A 20,077-nucleotide genomic window follows, 5' to 3' on the forward strand; every position below is an offset into this window, starting at 1 on the left:
GGGTTCAGGGCTAAGCAGAACCAGAGAGGACTCAAGGAATCTCCTTGAAAAATTCCTCGCCTAATAAAAATTTGGTTTGTTTGTATGGAAGTGTTACTAACCCTGAGATGTAGTGTTGTTCTCCAATGCTGCATAGTGTTTTGAAAGAATGCAATGAGTGATGGATGTATTTTGTACATGTGTAGGATATGTAGCAGCCAACTGTGTGGAACACTGTCGAATGCTTTTCTGTAGTCTATATATGCCATGTGTATGTTTCTGTGTTGTCTGTGTGCTTGCCGTAGAATGACTGAATCTATGAGTAACTGTTCTTTGCATCCCCTGTGGTTTCTACGACAACCTTTTTGTTGTTCTGTTAGAATGTTGTGTTCTTCAACGTGTTTGTATATTTTGTTTGCAATACAGGATGTCAATAATTTGTAGAGTGTTGGAAGACATGTAATTGGTCTGTATTGTGTGGGGTCTGTGGTATTGTTGTTTTTAGGTTTCATGTAGGTGATGCCCTGAGTAAGAAAATTTGGCATGTCTTGTGGATTGATGATGATGTGTGTTAGATGTTTAGCTAGTTCCTGGTGCAGTGATGTAAACTTTTTGTACCAGAAATTGTGAATGTTGTCTACACCAGGTGTCTTCCAGTTGTGTGTTCTGTTAACAGTGTATTGGAAATCATGTATGTTTATTTCAACACAGGGCATAGTTGGTATGTTGTGCAAGTTTCTGTTCTCCTCCTCGATCCAGCCTGCATCAGCATTGTGCGTGACAGCACTGGACCAAAGAGAAGACCAATATGTTGTGAGTTCTTCTTCTGTTGGTGTGCCACTGTGCTGTGTATCAGTGTTTGCTTTGTTATTAATTTGTCTGTAAAAAAGTTTTTCATTGTTTGTAAATAATTTATTTTGTTGTTTTCGTAGTGTACATGTTTTGTATCGTTTGAGTCTACGTGCTTTGGCAGCAAGTTTTTGTTTTAGTGTATCAATGTATTCTGTAATGCGTGTGTTGTGATGTTCATGTTTTGTGTGTGTTTTTATTTTCTTGAAAATGTTTTTGAGCTGTTTCCTTAATTTGGGTGTTATGTTGTTTTTAGTGTATTGTGTTAGCCTGCCTAATTGCTGTCTAATGTCATTTATTTGTGTTTCTATTCTTCTCTGCCAGGCAGGCTTGTGATAGTATTGTGTTTTCTGTGTATTTGTCTGTGACTGTATTTTCAGTCCATGGTGTGTCACTACTGTGACTGCCCCAGCATAAACTAATGTATGAATGTCTGCGAGTGTAGAAATTGAATGAATGTAGTGTGGTAGTAAGTGAGTGTTTACATAATTTAGTGTTTTTCCTACTTCCTTTGACGTGTTGATTTTTGGTATTCGTGGTCGTTGTGTGGGATCTGTACCTGTATATTTAGTGAGTGTTTCCTGAAATATAAGTGAGAGCGTATTAACTAAATTCATGTCTATGTTATCAGTGATGGATGAAGAAGTGTCTGTAGTATCATTAGTGGTAATTGTTGTATGTGTGTTATTATCAATGCTTGTTGCTGGATTATCCTGACAGGTTACATGATCTTCATTAATGTTAGATGTTTCTGTCTGTTGATGTATTTGATCAGCAACCTGTTGTTTGATAAGTTCAAGTGTTGTTTGTGGAATAAGGTTGTTGTGTATAATTGTTCTTTTTTGATCAACAACCCTTTGTTCGGTGACAGTGAGATGAGGATACTGTTGTGTGAATCTATGGTGTAGTTGTTGTCTGTATGCTGTCATGTTTGTTTCGAGTTTTGTGATGGTGTAATAAGTACGGATGATAAACTCGTTCATTTCTACTGTCCATTTCATCCGTTGGCGTGGTTTTCCAGCCTTTGTGGTCTGTGGATGCATTGCCACAGAAACACCAAGGCTGGGTTGGTTCCTCACATCTGTTGAGGGCATTGCAGTAGCCATGCTTGGGCCGGTGCTGCTTTCGCCACCGGTAACCAAGGGAGACTGTGACCTATTTTTCGAACGTGAGCCTCTGCCTAACCCACGAACGCGGACCTTGTTAACCCGGGCGACGTCCGAGCCGGTATCACACTTTGATCTAGTTATTACCATGATAAATATCTCCACAGAATGTGGGTGTGGTCACTCTTAGCTTCATTTCTCCCCATAGACCTTACTGGCATGGGTGTCCCTACCAGGAGCTTATGCTCCAGCCTGCATTGCCCTATGGATCAGTAAAATTACTGGGCTCTCCCACCACGACCAGGTGGTGACCACGGGAGAGTTGAATTATTATTATTATGTTGGGTTAAGCTAGATATACTCGGTTAACACCGGTGGCTAAGTACTATGCCGGACCAAAGTCAAGGCATAGTAACCAAAACAGAAATTAAAGAAGTGTATCAGTGTGTGTGTCTGTATTCAGGAATTTTCTCACAATATGACATGTATTCAATATAGTGGCCTTCTGTAGAGTGATATATGTGTTTCTATTCAATTCTAATGTGCCCAGGCTTTTGTGTAGTGTGTGTGGTATGACACCTGTAGAGGAGAGAACAACAGGTACAATAAGCACCCTATCCATCCTCCACAGATGCCTTATTTCCTGGGCGAGTTCTGTGTACTTGCTAATTTTTTCAGTGCATGCGTTTTGTATATTGTGAGTGTTTGGAATGGATATGTCTATAATGTATGTGATTTTATTGTGTTTGTCAATGAGTGTGATGTCTGGTCTATTGTGGTAAATTGTTTTATCTGTGATTATGGCTCTGTCGTAGTACATTTTGTGCGTGTTGTTTTCCAATACTGTCTGTGGAATGTATTTGTAATATGGTTCGTGGATGTCTACTAATTTGTGTTTCCTTGCAAGCTCTTGGTGTATTATATTTGCTACTTGATTATGTCTGTGTAAATAATCTGTTTGTGCCAAGAGCTTGCAACCAGAGGTGATGTGTTGTATAGTTTCTGGCATGATGTGACATTTTCTGCATGTGTCATTTGTGAGTGTTGCATCTTTGAGTATGTGTTTTCTGTAGTTTTTAGTATTTATGACCTGATCCTGTATGGCAATCATGAATCCTTCCGTCTCCCCAAAGAGGCATCCCCGAGCTAACCAGCTGTTTGACGCAGTTTTGTCAACAAAATCCTGGGCCAGATCGTAAGGATGCCTGCCATGGAGTGCCTTTCGAGCCCACGATTGCTTAATGGTGTCTATGCTTTTTATATGTTGTGTTGTGTCCTTATGATGTGAGTGTAAGTTTAATGGTGTGTTATTCGAGTCTGCTAGAGTTACTGCTTTATGTAATTGTGATGTTTCTTGTTTTTTGTAGAAAAACTCTCGCAGTGACTGTATTTGTTTGTAGTGAAGGTTAACTATGTCAATCAGGCCACGTCCGCCATCTTTACGTGGAAGGGTTAATCTTTCTGTGGCGGATTTAGGATGATGTTGTTTATGCTTAGTAAGTGTTGTTCTTGTTTTCCTTTGGAGTTGCTCCAGATCTGTGTGAGTCCAATGTATAACTCCAAAAGAATATGTGAGTACTGGGATGACATATGTGTTTATTGCTTTAACTGTGTGTTTTGCATTTAATTGTGTTCTGAGAATAGCATTTAACCTACTTTGGTATTCTTTAATTAATCTTTGCTTTATTTGTGTATGTTCTGTTAGTTTGGCCTGTTGGAATCCTAAATACTTGTAGAACTCGCCCTCTTCCATGGATTCAATAATGTCTCCATTTCCAAGTGCAAAATCTTCTTTCTTCAGGATTCCTTTTTCTATGTGAACTGTTTTGCATTTATCTAGGCCAAATTCCATTTGTATGTCCTTGGTGTATGAATGTGTGATTTGTAGGAGTTGATGAAGTTGTTTTTGTGTGGATGCATAAAGTTTTATGTCATCCATGTACATGAGATGTGACAGTGTAAACTGTGTTGTTTTTTTGTGTCTGATATTGTAACCATATTGCGTGTTGTTTAACATGTTGGATAATGGGTTCAGGGCTAAGCAGAACCAGAGAGGACTCAAGGAATCTCCTTGAAAAATTCCTCGCCTAATAAAAATTTGGTTTGTTTGTATGGAAGTGTTACTAACCCTGAGATGTAGTGTTGTTCTCCAGTGCTGCATAGTGTTTTGAAAGAATGCAATGAGTGATGGATGTATTTTGTACATGTGTAGGATATGTAGCAGCCAACTGTGTGGAACACTATCGAATGCTTTTCTGTAGTCTATATATGCCATGTGTATGTTTCTGTGTTGTCTGTGTGCTTGCCGTAGAATGACTGAATCTATGAGTAACTGTTCTTTGCATCCCCTGTGGTTTCTACGACAACCTTTTTGTTGTTCTGTTAGAATGTCGTGTTCTTCAACATGTTTGTATATTTTGTTTGCAATACAGGATGTCAATAATTTGTAGAGTGTTGGAAGACATGTAATTGGTCTGTATTGTGTGGGGTCTGTGGTATTGTTGTTTTTAGGTTTCATGTAGGTGATGCCCTGAGTAAGAAAATTTGGCATGTCTTGTGGATTGATGATGATGTGTGTTAGATGTTTAGCTAGTTCCTGGTGCAGTGATGTGAACTTTTTGTACCAGAAATTGTGAATGTTGTCTACACCAGGTGTCTTCCAGTTGTGTGTTCTGTTAACAGTGTATTGGAAATCATGTATGTTTATTTCAACACAGGGCATAGTTGGTATGTTGTGCAAGTTTTTGTTCTCCTCCTCGATCCATCCTGCTTCAGCATTGTGTGTGACAGCACTGGACCAAAGAGAAGACCAATATGTTGTGAGTTCTTCTTCTGTTGGTGTGCCACTGTGCTGTGTATCAGTGTTTGCTTTGTTATTAATTTGTCTGTAAAAGAGTTTTTCATTGTTTGTAAATAATTTATTTTGTTGTTTTCGTAGTGTACATGTTTTGTATCGTTTGAGTCTACGTGCTTTGGCAGCAAGTTTTTGTTTTAGTGTATCAATGTATTCTGTAATGCGTGTGTTGTGATGTTCATGTTTTGTGTGTGTTTTTATTTTCTTGAAAATGTTTTTGAGCTGTTTCCTTAATTTGGGTGTTATGTTGTTTTTAGTGTATTGTGTTAGCCTGCCTAATTGCTGTCTAATGTCATTTATTTGTGTTTCTATTCTTCTCTGCCAGGCAGGCTTGTGATAGTATTGTGTTTTCTGTGTATTTGTCTGTGATTGTACTTTCAGTCCATGGTGTGTCACTACTGTAACTGCCCCAGCATAAACTAATGTATGAATGTCTGCGAGTGTAGAAATTGAATGAATGTAGTGTGGTAGTAAGTGAGTGTTTACATAATTTAGTGTTTTTCCTACTTTCTTTGACGTGTTGATTTTTGGTATTCGTGGTCGTTGTGTGGGATCTGTACCTGTATATTTAGTGAGTGTTTCCTGAAATATAAGTGAGAGCGTATTAACTAAATCCATGTCTATGTTATCAGTGATGGATGAAGAAGTGTCTGTAGTATCATTAGTGGTAATTGTTGTATGTGTGTTATTATCAATGCTTGTTGCTGGATTATCCTGACAGGTTACATGATCTTCATTAATGTTAGATGTTTCTGTCTGTTGATGTATTTGATCAGCAACCTGTTGTTTGATAAGTTCAAGTGTTGTTTGTGGAATAAGGTTGTTGTGTATAATTGTTCTTTTTTGATCAACAACCCTTTGTTCGGTGACAGTGAGATGAGGATACTGTTGCGTGAATCTATGGTGTAGTTGTTGTCTGTATGCTGTCATGTTTGTTTCGAGTTTTGTGATGGTGTAATATTTACGGATGATAAACTCGTTCATTTCTACTGTCCATTTCATCCGTTGGCGTGGTTTTCCGGCCTTTGTGGTCTGTGGATGCATTGCCACAGAAACACCAAGGCTGGGTTGGTTCCTCACATCTGTTGAGGGCATTGCAGTAGCCATGCTTGGGCCGGTGCTGCTTTCGCCACCGGTAACCAAGGGAGACTGTGACCTATTTTTCGAACGTGAGCCTCTGCCTAACCCACGAACGCGGACCTTGTTAACCCGGGCGACGTCCGAGCCGGTATCACACTTTGATCTAGTTATTACCATGATGAATATCTCCACAGAATGTGGGCGTGGTCACTCTTAGCTTCATTTCTCCCCATAGACCTTACTGGCATGGGTGTCCCTACCAGGAGCTTATGCTCCAGCCTGCATTGCCCTATGGATCAGTAAAATTACTGGGCTCTCCCACCACGACCAGGTGGTGACCCTGGGAGAGTTATTATTATTATTATTATTATTATTATTATTATTATTATTCTTACTTTAAAATAAAATAGAAACTATTAAAATAAGAAATTTATTCACTCAATAGGGCATGTGACCACCCTTTACAGCAATACATGCTAGACACCTGCTTCTCATATGCTTTACAAGGTTATTGATCAGTTCATTAGGAATTAAAGTTTATTCTCTTTCAAGAGTAGTCCTGAGCTCATCAACGTTTCTGGGTGGGGACAGAGACTTCCCACCCATCTTCCAAGGGCATCCCAAGCATACTCTATTGGGTTCAAATCTGGAGACCTGGATGGCAGTCTATTCTTTGGATTCCAACGTCTTGAAGATACTGAGTCACCAAGTTTGCTCTGTGGGAACGAGCATTATCGTCCATTAAAACGAAATCCGTGCCTTCTGTGTGAGCCATCGGACGAATATAATGCTCGAGGACCTCATCATGATACCTTTACCTGTTAAGGAACCTCCTTCAAAAACATGGAGCTTGGTGTGCCCAGTGAGAGAGATGCCTGCCCAGACCATCACACCACCTCCACCGAAGTTGTCTTTTTCTCTTATGTTTGATGGCCTATATGTTCCAGCCTCTCTCCAGATAAAGCAGCATCGAGAATCACTCTGTAGGCTAAAGCGGGATTCAGCTGTGAAGAGAACTTTGCTCCAGTTGTGGTCTGTCCAGTCTCGATGTTAACGACTCCAATTCAAGCGCACTTTTTTGTGGAACGATGACAATGGATACACACATCTGGGTGTCTTGCATAAAGACCAACAGCAACAAGCCTTCTGGATACAGTTCTGACAGAAATTCTTTTTTCTGTGGCTGATCAAGCTCAGAAGCAAGCATCCTGCATGTTAGTCCTCTATTGCATTTGGCAGTTACTTTCAAAAACCAGTTATCTTGCAGTGTGGTAACTCTTGAACGTCCTTCCACAGGAAGGACATTCAATTCTGGAGACATCCCCTCTAACTGTAAATCATTTCCAGAGCTGTGAAATTACCATTCTTGAAACTAGGCGTTTTGCTGCATCAGCTTGACTAAGCCCCATTTCCATCCATCCAATAGCATGCCATCTTAAAGAATCATCTAAATGATACCTAGAAGCCGTTAATGAATATGCCTTAATTTTAAAAAAAGCAGTTTAAATAAAGTTTGATTACAAAAAACAGCAAAGTCAAAGGAGCATTCTAACCAGCAAACCACTAAAAGGTTGAATTAAACATATGTAATTTGCATATTGACAAGATATTTTGCTATTTTCTTATTCGTCATGTAAATTTGCATATATGTCTACATTTTCAAAATGTTTTGGTGCTTAATTCAAAAGTTATGAGGCAAAAACTACTTGTAACTTCTTTTGCCCTCCAGTGTACTATAGGCTAGTGTACACACTATCAGCAGACAATAGAAAGTGTAGAAGCAGAACTGCTTTTTACTGTCAGAGATCATACTTTCTGAATCTGATGTGAATCAGTATTTGTAGTAGTTAATTTTAATTAGGTCTAAAATGCATTATTTATAGTTACTTAAATTATAAAATTATTATAAATTTGATTATTCTAAGTGATTTTCGTGTATAAGAGCGTACTTTTGTGTGTGGAAATACGTTAAGAAATGAATAAACCTTACGTTTAGAAAAACTCAGTAAAGCAGTAGCGAGTCAAGACAATACCGTTAAAGAATTATTACTACTTAAAATACATAAAATATAGCATTATTTCACACCAATTATCAAAACTTAATTCCTTTTTTTCTCCCCTTCAGGTTTTCGATGAATATCCAGAATTCGATCTGGGCGACAAGAAGAGTTTTATTAAAGTTACGGTCAGATCGGTAAGTTTTCTGATATTTTTTAAAACTAAAATGTACCTCTAAATAATTATTTATACAGAAATTTTTATAATTTATTTCTAGTTGATCTCTTGAGAAAAATTATCATCATTTTTTTTTCATCCCATTTCCACTTGTTAAAACTTATTTACCAGCATTAATGGAACTTTAAAAAAGTCAATGTTGGAATCATTGTGTTCTCTCACTATTACGGTCAAGAAGTATCAACATGTATCAACTCAGATTATTTCTTGAATTGGGGAAAAAGTGAAGGACGTCGCGTATCGTGGAAATGGCAACAAACATTAAAATCATGTAACTGTACAAAATTCTTTAAAAAGAAAAAAAGATTTTAAAAAAACACTTTTTGTGCCCATGTCGCCAGCACATAGCCCGTCAAATTACACTTCTCGGTATCCATGCGAGTTAACGAGGGATTTTAACGAAATTTTACGGATAATCCAGTATTCTAAAACACGAAAACGAATTAATTATTCGGTAGTTTGTTCGTGCTGCTTTTTTTAAAAAATGAAATAAATATATATGTATTTATTGTTGTTATGTCTTAATAAAAATGAATTATTTAATTGCGGTGTTTGAAGGTATCCAGAAATTTATTTACAAAAATTATTTTTACCGGATTTTATCATGGAATTCTTAATTTATTAATTAATACTTTTAGTTTTGAGCTTTGTTCTCGTAATTTCGTATTTTTAATTATAGTAATTAGTATTTTTAAATTTAGACAGTCGAAAGCGAGCTCATTTTGTGCTGGTGACATTTTAATACACCACGCTTGAATTGTTTTATAAATAAATAAAAATATATTATATTATATATATAAAAATATATATATAAATAAATAAATAAAAATACAATATATATAAAAAAATTGTTTCCCCCACTACATCCATCAAATTGTCAATATTTACAAAAAAAAGCGAAAACATTATTTTGTATGTAATTCAGATGTAGATGCTGCATCCATGTTTTTCTTGTCACGAGTTTGATTGTTATATAAAGTTGGAAAAGGGATACACAAAAAGAATCTTGCATTTGTGTCATAGTCTCAACCATTCATCACATTTTTTGTAACAATTGTAGTTCTTCTAATAAAAATTCTAACAATGAATATATTCTGATTATTGAAATAAATCTTAAGTATTTTATGCAGTTTAGTCGACATTTTTTCCAACTCCGCCCTATTTTCTGACTTAAATGGTGGCGAAACGCCGTAACAAATCGTATTCGGTTAGCCATAGCTGGAGACAATAATTCGAGATGATGGTCGGGCACCCTTGTTTTTCGAGAACTAGCATAATGCCAGAGTATCGAAAATATTCACAATGTCCAAACAAGTTAACCTTTACAGATACTGGGAAATACGAATAAATTAATGTATTGTAGATTATTTTACAAGAAATGCTGGATTTTAATGTCACGGGCGACGTCTAAGCAATTTCCGTCCCAATTTAAGATTGGATCCTTTTTGCATCATCGGGTATTTCCTTATTAATTTTGAATTATCTTTCTATAAATATATAAGTACTGCGATTTATAATAATAGCACCAAATTTCGACAATAAGAACCCGTCCATATTTTTGGATACGTAAACAGTAGCATCAAATAATTTCCCGGGATTTGTATATTATTCGTAAATTTTATAATTGTTTTAAAAGTGCGTGCAAAATGTCCTGCAGCATATTTAATCGGGTCAATTATTTATACGACGTTTTCGAAAAACCGGTTGACTATAATAGGCAAAACGACCTAAGTCGCTAAGTTCGTGACCTCTACGCTGGTCCTTGCCGTTCAAGAGTGGATCAAAATCTCGGAATATTAAATTCTAGAGACGAATATATATTTTTAAAAAAATAAAAAAAAATTTAATATGTAAAACGTACAAATATATATATTATTAGTCATTTTTATATAATATTTTGCTCGCGGTTAAACGTCAAAAAATATATTCTCCGTATCCATCATATTCATTAACCTGTGTTTATATAAATATTTGGGTTTTTAAGGCACGCCGCGCATTCGATATAATTGGTCGATAACTGATAAAATCAATTCGTTGTGATCTAACAGAAGGTGAACGAACAGAATCAAGCAGCAAAGATAAAGAATCCTGGTTTGTTTCCTGTGCCAACCTAAGGTCACGTTTTCCAAATATTCCAACTTGGCACCGACGTCGAGGGGATTTCCGTCTGTCGTTTTGTCTTTCTTTGGGATTTCGGAAGCTGCCACGCATCTTAATCTGTGTTCCGTTATTTCCGACGAATTCCAGACGTCGTCCAGTTCCGACGGATTTACGTCGCTCTTAACTTCGGTGGCCATTATTAAGAACTTATCGTTTTCCTGGCACGTGGCTCCGTTTAACAGTTGGGCGTTGATGTCGGTTCGATCTCCGGGTCGGATCAATCCGACGAAAGGCCAGGCCCGATATCTACTTCGACTCGTGGTCTTGATCTTGAAAGCCACGCAAGATTTCGACACGTTGGAAATGCCGAAAACCACGGTGGCCGGAGAAACCAGAGAATTTTCGGGGGAGGCGAAAAGACCAGCCGGTCCGGGGGGTTGACGAGCACCGGCGAACGGTTGGGAGAGGATTCTTTCTCGGGGAGAGAGAGAGGCCTCGGAGCGGTTTCTTTCTCGGGAAGGATGGGAGGCCTGGGTAACGTGTCCTTGTTCAGGCCTCCAAATTCCGCCGGAAGAACCGATCGGTCGACGTATTCCGACACCGTCTCCCTATCGACCAATTTGACGAGTTCGGCCGCTTCCGCCGTTAACCACGACCGAATCAGCCTCCAGGCGGCGTTGAGCAACCAAGGCAATTCGTAGACGAGCACGTGAGACAAACACAGGGGATAGTAACTAGTGAACGCGTTTATCAGAAACTTAATCATTTCCGTATCTAAATTGGACAGTCCGCAGTCTCTGAAGTCGAAGAGGATGGTCACTCGCCCGTTATCCGAATGTTTATCCGCGATTTCTAACCAGTAAACTACGAATTTCTTGGTCGTTTCTTCCATTCCGGGTGTCTTTTTGTAGTCTTTACCCTTAACGACGAGAATGGCGTCGTCCCCGTTTTTGTAGGAGACGACGGCGTTTGTAGAGAAGTAGATGGGAGGAATGCTTTCTCTGCTGATCTTGTCGACGCCGAACTCTTTCCTCCACGCCAGAGTCGCCTTGATCATGTCGATCGCGTCGTGTATTTTTCTCTTCTTAAACAACAAGAACCTTAACGCCAAGCGATCTTCTTCTAAAATACGTCGTGCGTCGCTTTCGTTATACTTAGAGGCGTTAGTTTTTACATCTTCCACCAGAATTCTTCGTATTTCTTTTATGTCTTCCCTAAATTCACTTAATCTTTCTTCCGTAATGTACATTTTACACAACTACGACCAGGAAAAACTACCGTTCACCTACTTCGCGTGGCCAACTTCGTTAAGTGTTGCCAGATAATTCTTTTAATTTATATTTTATTAATAAAATAATTGCGTACTGTACATTAAAATAATATTATTTTAAGATAATAGGTCCCAACATCAGTCATTTCTTACGCCTCGTTAATTCCCTATCTATGTATACAATTTTTACCTATCTAATCCTCTATCTAGCGTTTTATTCTACTAATTCCTCCGAAAACCACTAAATTTACATTAAAATTATATAATATTAAATATTAATAAACAAATAAATAATGTATATATAAATAAATTATCTAAAACATAGAGGATTTTAAACGTGTTAAAATACTGTGTATTACGAAGTTTTAAACATTTGAATTTATACCGAAGTAATTACAATTTTGTGCTTATGTGTATAAAAATATTAATAATTTAAATAGATAAATTTAAAATATGATTAATTTTATTCGAACAAATTAAATTTTATGTAAATTCTAAATACTCTCGTCGATAAAAAGTTACGCGAAACCCGGCTCGCGGCTATCTTTCAACAAGCGTGTACTGATTACTTCGACAAGATTACTGTCGCGGTCGTATTGCGCGTCAAGATAATGACGTAAGAGTGCTTTCAAATCGTTATCCTTATATTTAAAAAAAAATGACAGAGGCTCGCCGCCTTCGTTGTCATCGGCGCACCCGTCCTTTGCGGGTCTTGGAGCGCCGGGCACGTTCATATGACGCACTTTAAGACATCGCGCTAGGTCGACGGAGTCGGACAAAGAGCGCGTTTTGGGGTGGGAGAAAGCCGGACGGGTCTTTGGTCGAATTTTCCGAAACGTCCACGGCAGCCGTTTTGAAGGGATTTCCGGGAGGCGTCGGTGGCGGCGGATACTTCGGGACGCTGCCACCGACGGATAGACCACAAACACAAACGATAGTACGAGCGTAAACGGCTGCATAGCTTATATCTGACATCGAAACGATAGATTCTATCCCGCACTCGAAAGTCTGACGGTTCATATAATTGACCGATGTATTAGCGTTTCCGATTGGCTTCTTACGCGTAGCCACCAACGCTACCGCTTTTGATGAAATAACGTTCTACGTCTTCGCCGCCGAACGTTCGCCGCTTTCGCTGTAAACTTGTAAACTTGACTCAAAGTATTAAACATTTATTCTAAGGCTAAGCGAACTCGAACGGATTGGTTCTTCTCCGTCCTCTATCCAATGGTAATCGCCGAGGCTTGAAAGCGCGCGCGTTTGAAAGCATCTCATATTTGTATCTAGCGATAGGTTTCTGGAAAATAAAGAAATTCTCGAGAAAATGGATCTTCGAGATAGTTTAGACGAGCTCGGTAAATTAATTTAGATATTGGTACTAGTTCTTCCGTGCGCAGGAAATGATGTAACGTAGCAAAGAATTGCCGAACGATTAGTGTTAATGTGGAAAAGCTGCTCACAAGATCTCGCGACTACGAAAAATTATAATGTACTGTACAGTACGTTAGGGTTACCAAATAACCTGATGCGAAAGGAAGACAATTCCTGTAGGAAAAAGTTAAAAAGGAGGACAATTTTGTAAAAAAAAAAAAAATGGACTTTTTATTGAACCTTTACGAATACCAACATCTTTTCAAAAGTATTTTTGAAACACAAACTTATTTGTTCACATTTGAATTAAGGTTGCTGTACGAAATCATATTTTTCTGGTGTTAAGCAGTTATTTGTTTCTTCAGATTTCATCGTAAAATTCTAAACAATTACGATTGTTGAAGTTGAATTTCACCATAACCAGACTTTTTACTGTTTCAATTGCCATTCTGTTTCGTTCGTCCGTCCACTGAGATAAATACTCCTTCGGTAGTGGCATTGTGTGCGGGGATTAATAACATAAATGCAAGGGTAAGAGTCCCTAATCTTTTTTGTATATTGTCCCCTTTTAAAAAGTTACGTACTTTATATATTATACAATATTATATATAATATAACTTCTTATATAATTTTCAAAAAACATTTATTTAAGACGAGGAAAACCGTGTAAAATTTTAAATATTTGCAAAGTTTTAGCCATTCCCGCAAACTTTCATCGACCCTTACCGACCCCGTCAAGAAACCCGGAGTTGATATAATAAAATTGAAATATTTCAATTTTACAATTAATAAATCACAAAAAGGGCAATTGTAAATTACTTATCAGCAGTTTATAATAAATTTAAATTTGATTTTGTACTCGACTATTTCAACCAAACACCGAAACACTTAGGGTTTTCAACGTCAATCGGCATAAGAAAGCTGCGCAGCAGCGCCGGATGGATAAAATGGAACAAGCAGCTCTTCGCCTGGCGTTCGTCATTACCAGACGAACGACAACCCAGAACTCACCACGTGGAGGTGGCTGCTTCGGAGTTCCACCAAGAGTTGGAAAGAATCCAACTCCACAAGTGACCAACATCACTTGTCGAGCCGAGTTCTTCCTAACTCGCACGATGAAAATATTCATAATTACCTCTGAATTCAGCTATTCGAAACTCACCATATTATTACTATCTGAACTAAGAAATGCAATATTACAACAACTAGTAATAAAGAAAGACGGAAATCTATAAATACACCTGGTCGTAATAAAATGCACGTTAGGGCCACAAAATTTAGTTCAATCTCATACCGAACCTCATTAACCAAAAACAATAAAAAAAAAAAAAATACTCGCCCTGCGCGCGATTTAATAAACTGGGACACAGAAAGCCCTCTCCATCTCCGGTCGGCCTCTTCACTCGAGCGGGCCTCAAAGAAACGAAACACAGAAAGCCTCACCGTCTTTTGTCTTCGCCCTACGCGGGCTGTTCGCCCTACCCGGGCCTCTTCGCCTTACGGGGCTTTATTACAACGGAGTCGACGGCCGCCTTCAACCCGTTCTTGTATCTTCCTTCTTCGCCCTACGCGGGCCTTTTCGCCCTACGCGGGCCTGTTCGCCTTACGCGGGCTTTATTAGAACGGGGTGTTGTCTTCGTCTTCATCCGAGCGAGCCTTAAGGATGCAGAACACAAAGAGTTAGTTTGAGTAAAGAGTAAAGAGTAACTCGAATAAAAAGGCCGACGGGAAATTTCATCTCTTTACTCGATCGGGCCTAAGAGAAAGGCGACACAGAGAGCCCTTTCTGCCTCCCGTACATTACCGAAGTTTATTTAATCACAATTTTTTCTCAAATCTCAAGAAACGCGGAACTTTCGAACAAATTTACCCTTAACAATAGCCACCTACAATAGAAAAAGTCAACAATGCATTCTAACAATTCGTTACGTATTGTTAGAATGTATTGTTTAGAACGCGTGACGTATTATGATCCCGTCATATTTTTACGTCACGAGTTACGTAAAAACATTAATCGGTTTGAAATATTTCAGAAAGGATTATTTTATTATAATAATGTTCATTAGAAACAGGATTACTTTGTGATTTTTAAGTTAAAATAATGCTTTCTGTTTTCTAATAAATAAAATTATAGAAATGTCGAATCATTCATTTATTCTAAAGTAATGTTATCTGTATTTTTGAAAATCCAAAGAAGAATTTGTAATGATTGTGGCCCTTTGCACGCCAGGTAATGCTATCAGAATGTCTTACAGTAATTCACAAATTTCAGAAATGTTCGACAAAAGGTGCTTAAGCTTCAAAGTGGGTGAACAAAATTTCTGAAATTTTGCAGGTGGTTTGATTATTAAAGTAATCGATGATATTAAATTTTGGCGGTTAAAGGTCGAGGGGGTGGAAAGATAATGGGGGTCGTGTGAATCTCCGGTAGGGTCAGACTTAGTGACGATTTTACTCGTTATTAGCATTTACAATTTATTTTTATAAAACTCGTCTGTACCCCCAAAATTAACCTTTCTGCCATTTTATAATAGTTAAAAATATAAGAAATATTTTAATAAAATATGATAACAGATAGCGCCACCAAACTTTATAGTGTAGCCGAGAAATTGAGCAACTCGTTGCTGGTTTATTTCTCAACGAAAAAAGTTAATGAAATTAAAAGTATTAAAATTCCAACAACAAAGGAAATCTTTAATTTAAAATAACACATCTGAAGCGCAATATATACAATTCATGGTGTTTCCATCATACATATAAGTACAATATATAACTTTTCAACCTGGACAGTATAAATAAAAAAATATTTTAAAATTTTTACAAGAATGCTCTTAATATCAATGAGTAAAGAATCTACATGTTGAATACAATACGCACTGTACATTCGCTATCTTCAAATGGTTAATGTCTTGTCTTAACAATGCAAATACATTATTTTTTCCGACATGTCCACATGACCCAAAATTTGTGTCACAGTTGTCTCCTTCAAAAGCAAGACATTTTTGACAACAATTAATTTTTCTCAGTGTATTTGTTAACGAGTCTTTAATGGTAGCTGCTTTTTTGTTTGAGACTGATGTCATCTGGACAAGTTTATATTCAATTCCAATAGTTTTGTGAATAAAATAATGAATTATAACTGGAAATATCTTTGCATCTTTGCGATTGATACTATCGGTTGCAATTCCTACGAATGGAATATTTTTTAACTCTTCTACCTGTAATGCCTTTTCTAACGAATAGGATGCCAAACACCTTTAATTAACCGCAGAAGAAATTCGTGTTGCTACCATCGAGTCATTGAAAATTTTGGAGTTCAATTTATTTGTGAATCTACAGGTTTAAAGCTGAAATGACGTATGGCTGTGTGGCAAGCTAATGCTAATTCAGTAACAGAAACCTTCTATAATTCTGGAATACATTTCTCAATCCGAACATTGCTTCCAGTTGATGTAATGTTTTTCTTACGACAATCTGTTTCCAGATGTTGCTGTAATGATGTCTTCCCATTATAAGCAATATTCAGAGTTTGGTTACAAATTGGACAAAATGCTTCATCTTTGTACAAAGGTCTAGAGCCTTAGTAAATCTTAGTTCTAAATTATGCCGCTACGGCGAACAGTACCAGTCGCGGGAACTGGATTTGTCGTGGTTACACGTGGGTCTTTCTTTGTTCAGTCTTGGTTAATAATACAATGCAGTACAGTATATGCTTATCATTTGTTTGTCATACTGTCAACGTTGTTGAACTCGTTACACGTTAAATACAATGGAATGTAGTTCGTGTGGTTTAAAATATACCGGTACAATACTTGTGCTTTTTATTCATAATTATAAATTATAAATGCTTTGTTCGAAATTATTAGATAAAAGTGAAAATAAAAGTAAATTTATGAATAGACACCTTGCTAAAAATGAATTGTAAGATTATCAGACAAAACTACGAATAAAATAAAACACAGGAAGTCCTAAAATTTGATACTTTCCCACTGAGAGAAGTGCTATTATTAGTAGTAATTGAACGTTAAGTATATAGCCTAAAAACATTACTGTTTGCATTAATTATAAATTCATTATTTACATGACATACGCAACCATCATATTGTCTGGATATTATTTTGGAAAGGATACTTAGAAATAACCAATCTATGATAGTTATAATATATAAAACTATTAGGCTTAATTTTCCTTTCTAAACCATTCATTATCATGTACCGGTACTTAACGGTATTTTAGATTTCATATTTCTGTTTCCATTCCTTATAATCACTACATGAATTATATGTCTGAATATTATTACATGTGTACCTTGCCGAAATGTGACAATAATTTTAGAACTCTATCCTTGCTATAATCCTTTTCATGCTTCTCTCTCACGTGTTTGTTTATATTCTAATTGGCATATAGTGCATTCCATTATAACCAAAACTGAACAAAGACAAGACCCACGTGTAACCACGACAAATCCAGTTTCGCGACTGGTGCTGTTCGCCGTAGCGACATAATTTAGAACTAACTTGTAAGATTTACCAGAGCTTTAGACGTTTGTGACTTGACCTATGTGTCACTTGTAGGCAGCGCCGTAACTAGCTTTTTATGCGCCCGGTGCGAGCATCTGTAACTACGCCCCAAAACTATGACCCAAAACTTGGTCCAGGTAATTTCTGCGCCCCCCCACGGTCTACACCCTGTGCCTGGGCACGCTGGCACCGCCCTTGTTACGGCACTGGGCCCAACCGACACCGTTTGCTTCACTCGACTCAACTCCCGCTGACTTTAATGAATGCTCCTTTTGCTTGGCTCCTTTCTAGGGCCAACTCGTCTCACTTCTTCTCCTTAGGGCCATCCTCCTTTACTTCGTTCAACACCCCGCTCACTTCGCTTAGGTATTCGAAAATTTCGTAACGATCCATCAAATTCCTAATACTATCTTGTTATTATTAAAATAACGTTGTAATATTTCTTTAATTTTAATGAATTAAAATAATTTAGTAATAAATTTTGACTTATTTAAAAAAACGAAACGATTAGAGAAAGAGATTTTTTCAATTCATACTTTCATGACGTGACGACGTAAGATTTTCTACAGATGGCACTACAGTTGGTGTGAATGCGGGAGATTGTTCTGTTCGAAATTGTTGGTTTAGGTGAGTCGTAATTATTTTAAAACGTTATAAAAATTAAAATAAAACGCAGTTTTTGTTATTGTAATTCAAATATTATTTCAATTATTATAAACGTTACACGCAATGTTTTTGTATAACAAACAACTGTGGCAATTGTCTGCACAAACGACATGTTAGGCTTAGTCATTCCAAAATGATTTTACGTTTTTCGAAGGGGGAAAAAAACAAAAACAGTTTAAAATTTAAATATTTTAATTGATTATATTATTTTCGTAAGGCGTTTAAAATATTTAAATATTAATTTTTTAAGAATTGTACAGATTATTATTATTATTATTAGTGCGTGCCAATGACATTCGCCGTTTCTCATTGTTCTTTATGGGAAGTCTTTAAAAGGAATTGTCTTTAAGAAATCGATTAATTATTTAAAATAACGCGAGACACGTTTTTTCTCAGTGATGAGAATGGATAAAAGTTAATTTTCTTGAATGATTTTGAAACGAAATTATGATTTTATCAATGAAATTGCTTTAAGAATCTGTTGTTAATTTTATTTTTCAGTTAAAATGATTTATTATGAAAAGAATTAAATAGAGCTTTTTGAATAATGCATTTTGAAAGCAGTTAATGTTTCATTAAATTTCATTAATCCAATTTTAAGTTTGTGTTTATTTTTAGAATTTAGTCAGAGTATTTAGAATATTCTGACCATAATCTTGCCCTGACCGTGAAAGATTTATATGGATTTAAATAATAAATTTGAACAAAACTTGCAAGTTATTGTCTTGAATTGTGTTCAAGGTTTGTTCTTTTAGTAATTTCTGACTAAATGTAATTGGAAACTTGCAAAAAAATGTTTTTAATAAAAATTACTTGATTCTGATGTAATTAGATGGTTAATGAGTTTGTAAATCACAGTAAAAAAATTGAAATTATACTAGTTAAGTCATAGAAATTAAAAGTATAATGAAAATCGTGATCGAAAATAGTTTTGTTGGTTTGATGTTGCTAACTGTGTGATATTTTCTTCTACTGTTTAGTGGTGTGTATTTACTCTTTTATTATTGGACTGCAATTTTCAGATTGCAGACCTATTAATTTCAAGAATGGAAATACATGAAAATTGAGACCAGCTATGGAAAGATTAGGGGCAGGAGGCTTCGATTAACTTCTGGTCTGAACCAGAAGTTTCGTGATTTTTTAAATTAAAAATCGCAGCTTGACATTGTGAGCGTTACGATAATATACGTTTAATTTTTATTATGAAGTTAGTTTCTATTCAAAATAACTGAAGATTGCTTTAAAAATGTTTAATCTGGCAATTTGCTTCACTTGCACTTGTGGATTTGTGATTGAAACATTTTAAAAAAAAATTAAAAAATTGTTGTTTTAGAAATCTGTGGAGGTAAGATGGAATGGAAATTACTACTTATGTCATTCAAACTTTTTCAATTATATTCTGGAAAACAATATTAGTATCAAATCTCATTTCTAATTCTCTCATAAATTTATATATTTCAAATTTCAAAATTACAAATTTCATCAGCATGCTTCACAAACCAGTATTCAATATTTCATTAAAGCAATTTTAAACTTTTGCTAGCAAAGTTATTTTTAATTGAACATTTTTGGTTGTCTAAGCAACTATCTTCAGGATATAAGCAAATAGAAAATATTCTGTTGTATCATGAAAATGACTGCTTAGACAGCCAAAAATATTCAGTTAATAATTTTGCTGGTAAAGGTTTAAAAGTGGTTTAATGAAAGTTTTATTAATTATTAAAGTAGCTGGACAGCAATTTGCAAAAATTTCATAATGTAAAACAAGCAATTATTTATTGTGACATTGCCACAATGCTGGGCTGCAATTTTTAATCATATTTTTAATTTATTTAATTTAAAATATATGCTCTGCACCTCAAATTAGTAGTGGCTTGCTTCTGTACATCATACTTTTCCTTTAACAATAGTTGTGCCAGTCATCTATTAACTGCTTTCAGAGGAAAAGTTTTGAATTGAAATAACGCGACTTCCCATTTGCATTGGAAATTCATATATAGTTAATTGGGACCTCCTGTCCCTAAGGTTTCCGTATCTGTTCTTGGAT

General features: G+C 36.3%; 2 protein-coding genes, 1 long non-coding RNA gene and 1 pseudogene across 5 annotated transcripts in view; 2 read left to right on the forward strand and 2 right to left on the reverse strand.

Annotated features, from left to right (window-relative positions):
• LOC136983455 (protein DEK-like) overlaps positions 1-9,191 on the forward strand; it is a 64,416-nt gene extending 55,225 nt beyond the window's left edge. For all 3 annotated transcript variants that reach the window (XM_067280196.1, XM_067280197.1, XM_067280195.1), the window contains exons 11-12: positions 7,994-8,062; positions 8,144-9,191. In XM_067280196.1, the coding sequence (XP_067136297.1) occupies positions 7,994-8,062; positions 8,144-8,155 (81 nt within the window). In that variant the 3' untranslated portion in view covers positions 8,156-9,191. The remainder of the gene's footprint in view (positions 1-7,993; positions 8,063-8,143) is intronic.
• The window catches only part of LOC136983464 (uncharacterized), a 370,671-nt gene that overhangs the window by 72,590 nt on the left and 278,004 nt on the right, over positions 1-20,077 (reverse strand). The window lies entirely within an intron of this gene.
• LOC136983446 (motile sperm domain-containing protein 2-like) lies at positions 9,929-11,509 on the reverse strand (annotated as a pseudogene).
• Positions 17,902-20,077, forward strand: part of EloC (elongin C) — a 37,171-nt gene continuing 34,995 nt past the window's right edge. Inside the window, exon 1 of the mRNA XM_067280213.1 lies at positions 17,902-17,991. The gene's annotated coding sequence lies outside the window, so the exon portion shown is untranslated. The remainder of the gene's footprint in view (positions 17,992-20,077) is intronic.

Source organism: Centruroides vittatus, unplaced genomic scaffold (genome assembly GCF_030686945.1).
Source record: "Centruroides vittatus isolate TY-2023 unplaced genomic scaffold, ASM3068694v2 contig_882, whole genome shotgun sequence".
Lineage (NCBI taxonomy): Eukaryota > Metazoa > Arthropoda > Arachnida > Scorpiones > Buthidae > Centruroides > Centruroides vittatus.